The sequence below is a fragment of the Pygoscelis adeliae genome, unplaced genomic scaffold (assembly GCF_000699105.1).
Source record: "Pygoscelis adeliae isolate BGI_AS28 unplaced genomic scaffold, ASM69910v1 Scaffold3, whole genome shotgun sequence".
Taxonomy (NCBI): domain Eukaryota; kingdom Metazoa; phylum Chordata; class Aves; order Sphenisciformes; family Spheniscidae; genus Pygoscelis; species Pygoscelis adeliae.
In genome coordinates this window covers 202,473-216,471 of record NW_008824446.1, presented here as the reverse complement: position 1 = coordinate 216,471, position 13,999 = coordinate 202,473, and the positions used below count along the sequence as shown (strand labels likewise).

General features: G+C 39.7%; 1 protein-coding gene across 1 annotated transcript in view; it reads left to right on the top strand.

Annotated features, from left to right (window-relative positions):
* Positions 1–13,999, top strand: part of ZFYVE26 (zinc finger, FYVE domain containing 26) — a 48,577-nt gene that overhangs the window by 24,396 nt on the left and 10,182 nt on the right. The window contains exons 21-32 of the mRNA XM_009320969.1: positions 469–665; positions 1,538–1,642; positions 2,243–2,365; positions 3,110–3,286; positions 4,440–4,686; positions 5,815–5,913; positions 8,091–8,248; positions 9,181–9,350; positions 10,724–10,749; positions 12,183–12,304; positions 12,396–12,616; positions 13,257–13,404. Coding sequence (XP_009319244.1) covers positions 469–665; positions 1,538–1,642; positions 2,243–2,365; positions 3,110–3,286; positions 4,440–4,686; positions 5,815–5,913; positions 8,091–8,248; positions 9,181–9,350; positions 10,724–10,749; positions 12,183–12,304; positions 12,396–12,616; positions 13,257–13,404 — 1,793 coding nt within the window. The remainder of the gene's footprint in view (positions 1–468; positions 666–1,537; positions 1,643–2,242; positions 2,366–3,109; positions 3,287–4,439; positions 4,687–5,814; positions 5,914–8,090; positions 8,249–9,180; positions 9,351–10,723; positions 10,750–12,182; positions 12,305–12,395; positions 12,617–13,256; positions 13,405–13,999) is intronic.

The following is a 13,999-nucleotide window of genomic DNA, read 5'->3' as shown; positions in this document are numbered from 1 at the left end:
GTGGTCCTCGGGCAAATCCAAAGATGGAAACAGATCCTTCCCTTCCTTCATCCTAAATTTGCTTTCTCTGATTGTGTAGTTTCTGTTTTGCAAATGTGCAAATCCTGACCAGTTTAGTACAAGAGAACTGGAATGCATCTGTGGTGTTATTTTTACGTGAAGAGCTGAATACATCAGGACACATTAATCATAGTACTGTTAATGGAACATCTCTTACAGCAGTGTCATTGTCATACACAGATGACGTATCCTGTGAAAGAAGGTGCCTTTTGGAGTCTAAAGATAGTAAGTATCCCATGCTAACTTTGGTTACTTCCTGAGAATCTGATGCTTGGGATGAGTCTCGCATAGATTTTTCAGCAACTGTACTGTTTCTTTTGGTGATGCGATCCAGTGAGGATGAGGATTTTTTTTATTTTCCAAATTATAGAAACTGAGTTTCAAACTAGTCGTTTGTTTCCTCCACAGATAAGGATGGTTGGCAATACTTGTTCCCAGTAAAAAATGCAACGTTGAGAAGCAGGCTAGCCCTGCGCTGTCTGGACAAATGGCCCCTTGATGCCTGTTTGGAAATCCTAGCTTATTGCATTTCTGATTTGGGCATAACTGATGAACTAAAAGCCAGCCTACAGAGCAGGAAGAAAGAACTTCAGGTTTATCAAAAGGTACAAAGTCATTCTTCAAGTAACCAGTGAGACGAAATAGGCAGCAGGGAGCAAATATGCTTGCCCTTTGAAAAAGTTTTAGCCCTTTGTTCTTTTTTGATCATAATAGCTTTTCAAGTCTTTCATCCAAAACAGTCGTGTTTTCAGTGCTGTAGTATCCAATTAACACTCTGCTTCCATCCTTCATAACTTTCCCATTCTCCTATTAGCATTCAGGTCTGCAAACATGGTCAGACATAAACATTTGTGTGAGGCTGCTTTTCTGTAAAGTATTTGTTTTTCCATTCTATACAAATGCTAGAGCCTCTGGAAGCTTTCCATGGCAATTCATCATTTTATAAGCTTGAGAGGTGCAGGTGTACCTGGGCATGGTGTACAAGACTGGTGGTCCAATAAGCGTGTTTGTATTGCGGTCAGTTCTTCTATATGCAGGGTACTGCAAATACCCAAGTTAAGTCAGACTACCTGGCCTGGAGTTCAGCACAGGCTGAAAAGCCAAACAGAGCAAAAAAAGGAGTCATAAATCCCTGCTGAGCTCTGTCTGGTGGTGGTTCTGCTAACTGACAGTTGTCTCTCTGTTAGTGCTAGCAATGTCTGCAGTATACATGTACTTTTTCATCTGTAATTATAGCCATCTAGTCTTTTAAAAACCTTCCCTCATACCTCTGAGAAAATTGCATAGCCTTTTTTGGAGTGCAAGTGCATTACATGATCCCAGAAAAGGGCTAGAGATAAATGTGCGTCTCCTTTTTGACTTTTTTCTTTGTATGAAGCAGCTCTTGATGTGATCAGCTCAGCTGTTTTCTTAGACTTAATGGTTGTTGTAGATAAAGCTTTTAAAATTTGTGCTACCCTAATATTAACTTTTTCAGATTTTGAATGTGCAAAATGAACCATTGTGGAATGACTGGCAGGATCTGAAAAAAGCCTGCACTGATGACCCCCAGGCCATCATGAATATCATTCTGAAAGCAAAGGTTAGGCATCATTATGTGAATTTTGTTGAATTAGAATGCATTAAACTTTGAATAGATAAATTTGTTGAAATAGCATCTTAAAACACCGATTAATGGAGATTACCTTGGGAGGAAGGATTCCTTTACTCAGTTCTCTGCTACAGAAACAATTACAGATCTGTGTTTAGTATCAAGATTTACATGTAGTTAATAATCCTTAAATTTAAGTTATAACTCTTACTCTGAGAATACAACCTGTGCTTTTCTCTTAGAATTTTGAAGACTTTAATAGCATGGCTTTTGGCATAATACAGGCTTGATTATTATGTAAGTGCTAATACTGTAGATCTGGCTGGCTTTAAAAGTGTCTCTCTAAAATGCCAGCTTGCTTACTGTGAGATGAGAAGGTATTCTCAACGCAGGCTCTGACTCTGACAAAATCGGCTATCATCTTCTTCCCCTTGTCAATGTAATTATTTACTTTTTGCATGTGGGAGAGGAGTCTAAGCTACAGAATTTCTTGAAGTTGATCACAACTTTGGGAGAAACAACTGTATCAGAGAGGGTAGAGTTTGTCCTTTTTTTTATTTATTTTTACTCTTTTTTTAAAAAATTCTTCAGGATTATGAGTTGTGTGAGGAATGCGGGCACTTGTATCCTGTCCCAAGAGAGGATTTGATCAACCTTCACCGTGAGCACCTTCTCCACTTACTGGAGATGGGAGACATGGAAGAAGCATTGCAGGTAACAGCAAGACTCTTTCAGCCTTACATCCATAGGTCAGATAAGTTGAGAACTGTTTTCTTGGCCTTCTTTGTGTGCGTTTTCATGGTCCTTTTGGTTCCTCCCTTACGAGATGCTATTTGCTTAGGTATGCTTTCAGGATCCTGGCTCTACCCTGTTCTGCTTAAGTGAAAGTCCAGCTTGGCAATCTAGTTGTTGGACCTAATAGCATAAATGTCACTTACATGGAAATAAAGGGCCCCTTTTATCTGAAAAATCATAATGAAGCATTTCTGTGCTGCTTAAGCAGAAGAACTGGAAGTTAAACTAATAACAGGAATTGGTCAGTTGTGCTTCCATGCCCAAATTAGTGAAGTGTGAATTCTTCTGGTGTTAATAATTATGGAGCTGTTGCTAGTAACAGAGAGGGTAAAATAAAGTGCAGGCTCTTTCAGACTACGTAGCTTTGAAAATATTCTGGAAGCAAAGTGGAGACTTCTGATCGCTACACCTTCTGTCCCATTCCTTGCTTAATTTTTTGCTTACTTTAATTTTAAAAACATTTTGATTAATAAATGGAGCAAATAGGCAATGAGTAGTCTATAAATGCATTATCTAAATCATCCTTATATATGTAAGACACTTGTGGAAGTTAATTTGCTTGCTGGACCATTGTAGGGCAATAATCTGTCATGGACTGCCCATTATAAAGGCTACTTTCCAGGAATGTAGTAGGGATTCACTGTATTTTGTTTGGTTTTGTAGCTCTTACAAAGAATTGAAGACCCTGGTATTTGCCTTGCTGTCAGTGAACAGTCCCTTGACCAGCATCCGAACTTAGCAGCCTCTCACTTCTTGGCTGATTACCTCACAGCTCACTTCTATGCAAATCTGACAACAGCACGCCGTAATGAAATCCAGGCACTCTATATGGGATCAAAAGTGAGTAAAACTCCTGCATCATTGCATTAACAGCAATATGTAATTATGTAATACATAAAGTCCGTAGATTTTACCAGAGCATTCTCACCATATCAGGTCTACGATCCTGAGTCTCACGATCCAAAGGAAAGTTAGAGATGGCTTAAAACTTCTCTTCCCCTTCTCCATCTTCGCAGTTCCTATATTATGAGGTGGTTGTAGCTCCCAATATGAACAGAGCAGTCTTGTGTTTGAGCTGTAAGGAGTGGAGGAATGCACAGGCTAAAAGAGGGTGGGGGTGGAATAAAATAAAATTGTGGTGTTTATCAGGACAGTTGCTATCTTTGTCCCAAGTGAAAAAGAAAGCATCCTCAACTTACTCTCTGTGTCAATAACACCAGGTGTCCTACATATGCCCACCTGTATGGTGGTCTTTGACACTTACATGGTATGTTTCTCCCAAGTGCCTTCCAAAGGTAGACAGTATCACTCCTCTTTTTGGATTGCCATTGCCTTTACAGAAGTCTTACAGGTTCTGAGCGCAGCCTGGGAATAAAAGCATTAACCAGTAGATTACCTTAGTCGAATGCATTATATGTAAACAAAATGCAGTGCTTTTAGTAATGTCTATTTTGTTGTAGGACTACAAATAGCAGCTTGCTGCAGAGTGTGCCACAACAGTATTTTGTTGGGCTTCCTGTTTCCTTACTTGTCCCTTTTGAAGAATGATGTAATGTGGAAAGTGTCCATATTAACTGTCCATCTTTAGGAGAATTGCTCTTACTTTCTCGTCTCGATGTTTCCTCAAATGGTGGAAAGATAAGGATTGGGCTAATATTCTTTTTATAAGCTTATTTTAATAAGAGAATGTGCTCTACCCTGCTGCAACGTATTTGTCACAGGGTCACAAAATGCTTTCCACTCTTCAACTGCCTCTGAAATGAGGCAGTGTTGTATAGAATGGGAAAGTGGAAGCTAAGTAATTTCTGCAAATCCACTTAGTAATTCTGTAACAGAAGTAGGAATAGATCTGAAGTCCCACCTCCATTTTTTGGCCTCTATATGTTATTCCATTCTCTGCATAAGCTATTGTGCTAGTTTCTTGTCTTTAAGCTCACAGAAACACGGATTTGAAGATGTATAATTTTAACATGCTTTTTTCCTTGTGTCTCAGGTGCTGCTGACTCTGCCTGAGCTCTCCCGTGTTAACTACTACCACCTCTCCTCCAGGCCACTGCTCATGCTGGAACAGCTCCTCATGAATATGAAGGTGGACTGGGTAGCTGTCGCTGTGCAGACACTGCACCAACTCTTAGCTGGACAGGAAGTTGGTTTTACTGTAGAAGACATTGACAATTTGCTCTCCAAGTATGCAGAAAAAGCTCTCAACTTCCCTTTCACATTAAAAGAAAAAAGATCAGGTGACTGTCTGTGAGAATGCTGTTTTTCACTTGGGAAAGAAGGGCCAATTTCCCCCCAGAATCATTTCACCAATTGTGCCACAACACTTTTAGATGTGTGCCTCCAGACTTCCTCTAGTCCAGAACATGTTCTTAAAGTCTTTACCTTTCTTGTAAATAGATGTTCTCAAGGACCAACAGCTTCAAAAGTTTCTCGGACTTTCATCTGTTGCTCCTTTTTGGGGTCTCTTTTCTTACTGATGTTGTTCAACTTTATTTCATTCCTGTTTAACACAGTCACTGATGACTTAAGCAGTTCTAAAACCTGCAGCCAACTGAATCTTCCCCCAAATAGAATTGGGATTTAATCTTCCATAGTCTTTCCTCCTACCAGAGTCCTGTTCCTTTTTTCATATGAAAGATTTTTAAACTTACAGTTCTATTTAATATTCTCAGCACGGTTCTCCTCTCTGGTTTGCCAATCCCTTCTCATCCATGTTGTCTTTGATTCTCCTGCATTTGGCGCTCTCCTTTCAGGGTTTTAGAACTGGAATAGCAGAGGGTGCTGCAGATCAGGTCCAGTGCTTTTGTTTCGCTGTATTAAAAGCGCATGGCGTGTGTACCTATCTGTATCTATTTATACCTACATATATGGTACCAACTTGCTTTATGCCAGTTTCCAAATGTTGACTTCATTTCATGATTTAAAGATGCAGCTCTTGATAACATAAAAGCATCATACTTATCTATCTTTTCCTGCCAAATGACCTATATAACTTTGCAAGTATGTTCCTTCCACTGTGATGTGAAGCATTTAATACTTGCCATGAGCATCTTGTGTCAACTAATTGTTTTCACATCTGATACTTATTCTCCGCTGTATTATTCCTGTGCCTATCAGAAGTCTGTTGCTTTGATAAGGATCCCTTTCTCTGTGTGTTAGGTCATTGAATTTTATATAGTTTTGCATGAACTGTTGTGGGCTAATTTTCCTGAAAACATAGTGATTTGTAATTACATAGCTAGTCCTGTTTTGTGCAGACATTCTTACATACTCCTGTGAATGGATTCCTCTAATCTTCTTAAAAACAGGTAGATTTATGGCCAGTGTTCTCTAATTTTTTTTTTTCTTTCTTCCCTTTGTCCTAGGTTCTCTGATACGTATCCAGGAAAGTCTCAATCAGGTATTGGAGTGTGAAGCACTGTCTAAATCAGGATCATCGGAACTATCTCCTGTCAGTTTTAGTGGTAAGGTTAAAATGTTGGTGCCGTTTTCTTTCAACCTGTTCTTCTTTGTTTTATCCACTATGTATCTGTGTCCCACCGCTTAATAGTAACTTGGGTCGCATTTAATGCAGGTTGATAGGTCTCTACAGTTGGGTGCTTTGGGCCCAATTAAAAGAAAACTTAAAGGGGAACAAGATGTGTATGACACTGTTTTGATTTTTGATAGGTATCTACAAAACGTCTGAAAAATCAGCACAAAACCTTTCCATTCCAGACCCTGCAGAAAAAACAAGCCTGAACAGACCATAGGAAACAGGACAACATCTGCAGGAAAAAAAAAATTACCTCTTTGCCACAGCTAGGTTGCTAGTGGATTAATGGTGCTTGCAAGTTAATCTTTCTGTGTCTTGACTTCTGTACTCTCTCTGGATAAACAGGCAGAGCTTGTCTGGAAGCCCATCATTGTGGTACTTACAGAATCATAGAATGGTTTGGGTTGGAAGGGACCTTAAAGATCATCTAGTTCCAACCCCCCTGCCATGGGCAGGGACATCTTCAACTAGATCAGGTTGCTCAAAGCCCCATCCAACCTGGCCTTGAACACTTCCAGGGATGGGGCATCCACAACTTCTCTGGGCAACCTGTTCCAGTGTCTCACCACCCTCACAGTAAAGAATTTCTTCCTAACATCTAACCTAAACCTACCTTCTTTCAGTTTAAAACCATTAGCCCTCGTCCTATCACTACTTCTCCCTGTTTTCCTATTCTTTGCTCAGTAACTTTTTTCCTTCTGGATCTTAACTTTGGTTTTACAGTAGAAATCTCATTTGTGTTGTGTTTTTTTTCATCATTCTTTTGGTCCTTGAATTTATTTTTTTCTAGGATTCCTCTTGTGACCTGAGGGAAATAGCACACCTTGTATTGTCTGAGAGGCTCCACTGACAGTCCTCAAATACAAATAAATAGAAACAAAAAAAATTAAGCCAAAACAACTGAAGAATATTTGTGGCTTAAAAACAACCACAAATCCTTCTACAGGTTCTGTTCAGCATCTAATGCAAGAGATGCATTATCCTCTTCGGAGGATATATATTGTGAGATGCACAGTCTGTGCTCTCAGGGAATGACTAGCAAAGGATATCCTCAGACCTCCAAGGCTGGTGATTCTCAGCAAGTGATGGGCCTAAACTAGAGCTGCACAGTGATATCCTGATCTACAGTTTAGGATGTCTGAATTGTCCTCTGGTTCTGTATCCTGAACTGAAGACTCTTCTTGCTGTGCCTACATGAAGTGACAAGAGTGTCTTGGATTGGGCTGTGTAGCTCTTCAGTTTTTCTCATAATGGTCAGCTTAATATCTGTATGTTGTTACAAAACTTGCGTGCATTATCCTCTAATGTTCCTTTGCAATCCAGTATCTATTTGGATGAGCATGAGTTCGCTTTATTGGAATGGACATTTTTTCTTTTTTAGTTTAGTATTCATGTACACAGAAGGTGGCTTGCAGGGCTGCAATGACACGTTGAACTTTAATTAGCCTGTAGCGTAACTGGCTCACATCATATAAACTAAAAGCCTATCTAATATTGTAAACTTGATTCAGTGAGTATTTCATTGGCAAGGTCAAAGATCCTGAAGGCCAAAGACTTAAACTCCTGCCTCTTCGAACTGATATCCCCACAGGAGATTGTAAAGGGGACCAGAACAGGGAGAGATATGCTGTTGCTAGCCATACCACACCTCTCCTGAGATAACAAAGAAAAGTCTCAGTCTTCGGGAATGTCAACACTGGGTATCCTTACGATTATATTTTATGCTGTATTGCTTTTTGGTATCCATATACCGGGGTATCTTTTTTTCTTCCTCCTCTAAGTCTCTGCTTATGATACAAGAACAGATGTTGACAAGTTGTCTTACACTTCTCTAATTGTTATGGTAAAGGTCTATTAATAAGTATGTACTCTTGCTTATCAGTATTGAAGTACTATAAGTTTACAATCTTACAATTTTGGCTTAAAGCATATATATTCCTTACACAATGTCATTCTGCCATGCCTGGTTGAAAGATGACGGTGGTCATCTTGTGAGCCAGAAAGATCTTATAGCCTCAGTAAGTCTGTAGTGTTTTCTGGTATTCAAGACTCCATTAAAGAGCTTAAATCCCATTCCATGTTTTGCTTGGCCTGGCTCTTTTTAAGGTGTCACCATATCTGCAAGTCCCAGAGACAGAAATCTGCAGCAGAATTTGTTTCCTCAAGAATTTGTGCCTCCTGAGAAGCCACCACCAAAGCAGCAATGGATACCTGATGACACTGAAACAATATGTATGGTTTGCAAAACTGAACGCTTTACTATGGTAAGGAGCAAAAATGAAGTACAGACATTCCTAAACTGTGACCTTAATACAAACACTTGCTCATAGTCTGTTACCTAAGAGACACTAGCTACTTTAGCAAGTTTGTCTGTATCAGTGTAGGCCTGACAAGATTGCCAGTCCTTTGATATTTAACTATTAGTTTCTGTTTAGTGTAGTTGAGGAGACTGGCAACAGTTAGCTCCTTGCAGAGTCCTGTGAAGTGATAGAGCCTAAAGGGGAAATCTGGTCATCAGAGAGGAGACAACTATGGGATCTCAAAAATGTGTAATATTAGCAGTATTAATGTTTCAGAAGGCTGTCTAGTTGACTGTGCTGGCAAGAAATAACATGAGCATCATATAATTCAGATTACCAATGTGCAAAATGTAATCTTTGCTGTTGGTTACACTTTTCTAAAACCTGTTGTTTCATAGAGTACTTGAGCAACTGCCTTGGTGCTCTAAGGGAGAAGATTAATTTTGACTTTTGCAGGTGTGCTGGCAGTCTGTTATCTTCTATTGCTTAGAAACAGTACTGTTTTCTCAAAGTATCTGTTGCTTTTTAATTTGGAAATTACTAAGATGGTGTCAGAAAGACAGTCTACAGCTTCTAACTTTTCCAAGAGATGATCTAATTAGCGCTGTGATCAAAATTGGGACAATTTAAGTAGTGGAAAGCCCAAGACTGCAGCAAACATTTTGAATACCTGCCTCTGGGTTTTGCGTTTTGTTTTGGTTTTTTTTCTTTGCCGTGCCCTCTCCAGAAAGGAATTGTAACAGTCAGAATCAGTCACTGTATAGTTCTGAAAAGCCTTATCATGCTTGGTGTTTCCTCTCTTCAAATGGAGTAAGTTTACTCATGAGTGGAGGCAGATATAGGAGGGGATTGCAGTAAATTCTTTCTGTTGCTCATCCATGAGTTCTTTTGCTTAGTTTAACAGGCGCCATCACTGCAGGCGGTGTGGCAGGCTGGTGTGCAGCTCTTGCTCCACCAAGAAAATGGCAGTAGAAGCTTGCAGAGAAAATCTGTCTCGTGTATGCGATCAATGCTATAGCTACTACAACAGAGAACATCTGCCTGGCTTGGTACAAGACACAAGCACGTAAGTCCTTCCTTTCTAGTTCTCCTCAATTTCATGTACACAGCAGAGTACATGAATGGAATGAGAGAGAAACAAGCATTTGGGTTTATCTGGATAATATAACATCAGCTTTTTGGCCTCCAGCTGTTGGGATTTTCAGGTTTGAGAGGTGTGGGGATGTTCCTTATGCCTCAGTTTACTTTTCATTTTAGAAAGAACACTGGAGAGCCAGGCAACAAAGTCTTTAATTCTTTAAGCATCAGATGGTCATTAAACCTAAGAATTGAATGCTTTGATGCAAAACATACTCAGCACAAACTACTACAGTGTGACAGTTTCTTGCGGTTTATTCGGCTCCTGGATTAACATCACATGCTGACTAGCTCTGCTGAACTTATCAGTGTGTTAATGTTATTCCATGATCCCTTGATTATGACTCCTTGAACACTTGGGGATTCAAAAGCAAGTTCATGATTAGATAGGCTTTGAAACTGCCCTTAATAAAAGGGACAGCTGTGATGACAGATTTTCACAATGTGGTTACTTTAAGCTGAGAATTGGACCAAAATTCGTTGTGTGTGTGTTAGGCTAGCTGGTGAAAAGTGCAGCTGAAAAGAGTGAGTTTTACTCTCTCTGACCCTGTCAAGCCTGCTGATACTGCCATAGCAGATACTGCTATCAGCAGGCTTGACAGGATCAGAGAGAGTAAAACTCACTCTTTTCAGCTGCACTTTCAGCTGCATTTCTTCCTTTCCTAGCAAGCCTGCAGATAGCAGTATCCGCTATGGTAGTATCAGCAGGCTTGCTAGGAAAAGAGGAATACTGTGCAGATCTGAAAAGGAACCTCTTAAAAAAGCTGGCAGTCACCTCTAACTAAACCGGTTTGTGTCAGAATGGTTGCTTACACTGCCAGATTAGGTCAGCAGAGCCTAGCAGTGAGCTTGAATGCCACCTGTCATGTTTTAATTGCTTAAGTGTCTGGGTTTTTTTATACTCGCCCTATTTGTATAACAAAACCAACTAAATGTTAAGGACAGAGACCTGGATGCCAGAAACTTCATTTTAGCTCTGACATATTCTGATACTGGGCAGTTCTTCTTGTTTTCAGTGTCTGCTTTTTTGATATGTGCAACAGTACTATTCCTACAGAAGGTTATAAGAACTAATTACTTAGTGTAATTGAAATACAGCAATGCAGAGGCAGGATCTTAGATTTCCGGACAGCAGGGCGTAGGAGCAGGGCAATGGGTCAGAGAGGTCAGGGAGGGAGAGATGTTAGATTTTTACAAGATAGTGTTCTGAAAAGGCTAGCCATATTGATCTCTCTTTTAAAACTATGTTTTCCCCAGTGTGCTGGTGTAGGCATGATGTTTCTTTCTGTCATTTTATTACAGCAGAAAAGATCAGGACCAAGTGGAAGGTAAGGAATGGAATAATATTAAACTTCAATTTTTTTAATTTTTTTTTTAAAGTGCCTGATTAGCAGCAGAGTTGGAGATAGGAAGCTGATACATCTAGTTGCAGCTGAAGGGTGATCAAAACTTCAGTTACAAAATATCACTGATGGTTTTTGCATGTGCGGGCTGAAATTGAGCATTCCAAACTTCTGTGAATGGAAATTGAGATTTAGGAGAGATGTCTGAGCCAATATTGAACGTGCTGGATGGGGATTAAAGGAAGGAACTGAAAAACAACAGTTGGAGAATGCACTTTGCATACTAGAAACTGTCAGTGAGAGGCTGTGGTATGAGTAGCAATTAATTAGCCCACTACAGAGCTGTGCTGAGTGATCTCTTTTTACAAATCATAATAGTACAACTCTGAATACCACTGCAGTGTGCTGTGGTGTTTGATACCCCGTGCTGGCTGGGCGTAGCACAGGATGAGGCCCCTCTCATGGGTCTGGTTGTGTCCTTTGCTGGTTGTGTGAATATGGACTAGTAATGTCTCTCTGGTGCCTCAATTTCCACATCTAATATCATAACACTTCAGGAATAATAACAAAATTTAGTTGATTTTTTTCTTTTTCTGTGCCATTTTTCCTCAGAAAGTATTTACTGTTTGTTGCTTAGTCTTGAGTTTAAGGTGATTCTGCAAAATTTTTCTACACTGACATGAAATTCTGGCAGACCAAAACATAGTTATTTGAAGTGCTTATAGCAGTAATGTGAAACATGGTGCAAAATTTGCATTTGTGCTACAAAACAAATGAGAATATTTTCCCTTACTTGTCCGTTTTTAAGTATGATGGGCTATTTGAGGTTTTTTTTTTTTGCTGTTGACAGAAGTTTGCTTTACTGCTACCTTTGTTACAAGACTGAAACAGCTGAAATGCAGTTTCTGAGCTGCTCCTTCTGGTTAGATCTTTCTCTTTGCCTGCAGCATTGCTACACATCACTGGTATTTTTTACCCTTTCTTTTACAACTGGTTCTTCAGTTTCCCTTTTTAGCTGTAACCCACAGCTCTCATATTTCCACTTCCCTCCTGCTCAGAAATATTTAATAACTTGCCTGAGGGAAGGCTAAAGAGGGGAGGTTGCTGTGCTTGATGTCCAGTAGGATAAGAGTTGGATAATCATTTGAAGACATGTTACTGGAGCTAGTTTTTGGTGACAGGGTGTTGGTAACCGTGAGAGTAAGTTTAGGTACAATTTGGCAGCCTGCTGAGGAATGGAAATGTTTCTGTAATCTGTGTGCTGGACATGTGATACTGGCAGGAAGTGGCACAATGAGTGGATTACAGATGACTGCTTTACAAGAGTATAGGAATACTGTGCATTAAGTATGCAAACTTAGCCGGGTTTGTTGCTTCTTGTACAATGATTCTACCTGGTGTTTTCTTTTTGGCTGCAGAAACTTCTAATAATGAGTATTCCACAGTGGTGCGAATACCCAAGGCAACTGAGCTTGAATGGATTTTTTCCCTGAATGAAGAGGAGAATGAAATTGTACGCAGTGAATTTTATTATGAACAGGTGAGGTCTGGAGAAAGAGAGTCCAATATAAGAAGTTCCCTGGAGAACTACCTCAATACCCATGTTTGTCTGTCTTTCCTCGAATTGTCAGGCTCCCAGCTCTTCCTTGTGTATTGCCATCCTTAGCCTGCACAGTGACAGCATAGTGTGTGGCCACCAACTGATAGAGCACTGCTGCAAGTTGTCCCAAGGGCTCACTAATCCTGAGGTGGATGCTGGTCTCCTTATGGACATCATGAAACAATTGCTCTTCAGTGCCAAAATGATGTTTGTAAAAGCTGGAAGGAGCCAGGATCTAGCTCTCTGTGACAGGTGATTTATCAGGTGTTCACTAGGATGTATTGAAGTATTGTTGAGACCATTATCCTTTTTTACTGGGGAGTGGAGGGTGGGAGGGTTGTTTTGTGATTGTACTGTGGACGTTTTAAACAGGAAGAGAAGTTCATAATGTAAGAATAATGTAAGAGTTCAAATAGTAGAAATTCAGGTAATATGACTACATAATAATTACCGAGAAAATTCTCAGAGTAGGGAGAAATAATTCAAAGACTGGGGTAAATATTTTGCTTCTGATATTGTGTATCTGCTTTCAATCTATATTTCAATATGGGATTTTAAACCTGCACTTCCTGAGAATGAGCATTTTACACTTTCCTCAAGTTTTGTCCTACAGAGCTTGAGGTGGCAGATGTAATATAGAAATTTCACATGTACTATTTTGATTTGGTAACATATAGCTGGTGTCTGCAATCAGCATCTGCCAGTGTTCCACTGAATGTGGCAAAAACCCCAATAAAAATAGTCTGAATAGGATAGTGTGATGGATAGAGAAACCTGGTATACTGGTGATTAGGAACCACTGTTCTAAGAGTTGTCTTTGACATAAAGTCCTTTAAGTGTATGATAATAGTGAAAGTGTATGTATTTGTTTAACCTCTTTGTTTTCCCCTAGCTACATCAGCAAAGTGGATGTGTTGAATATTTTGGTTGCTGCTGCCTACCGTCCAATACCATCTTTGGATCAGATTCTTCTCCCTGCAGCAGTAACGAGATTAAGAAATCGGCTTCTCGAAGCAGAGTATTATCAACTAGCTATAGAGGTAATGACAATGGAGGGATGTCAGTGTTGTTAATGCTTCTGTAGTAGCTTTTGTTTTTCTCCTAAGTTCAGATGGATGTGATGTGTGAAATAGACAATATTTAAACAGTTACAAACTGGGATTAAGTTTTTAAAAAAGGAAGAAATAATTTTCTGAACACTGGAAAAAAATTTCTGAGAAGAAAAAGTCCTTCAGCTGTGGAGCAGGCTGCTGAAGGGAAGGGTAGGGGCCTTGTTTCCTGGTACAATTAAAATTGGAATGGACTAACTGCAAGAAAGTCATTAAATGGAGGAATCTTGCATCCAGTAGAAGGGCTGAGACATCCTTTGTGGCAGGAGTTTATCTGCAGCTTGTATGTTTGATTTCCTTTGTCTATAATCCCACAGCAGACATTAGTAAAGCACCTTTCCCAGGCGTTTACTTGGAAACCAGCAACGGTGGCAAATCTATCGATCAGAACTCATCTGGTGTGGTTTATCATCTTCTGTCTTCCTCCTGCTCCCAGGATTTCGTAAATTTCTGTTTTATGGCATTGCAGTTTGTTAAGAACAGGATTATGATACTACAAACAGGATTAGGATTTTTAAGGCGTAAT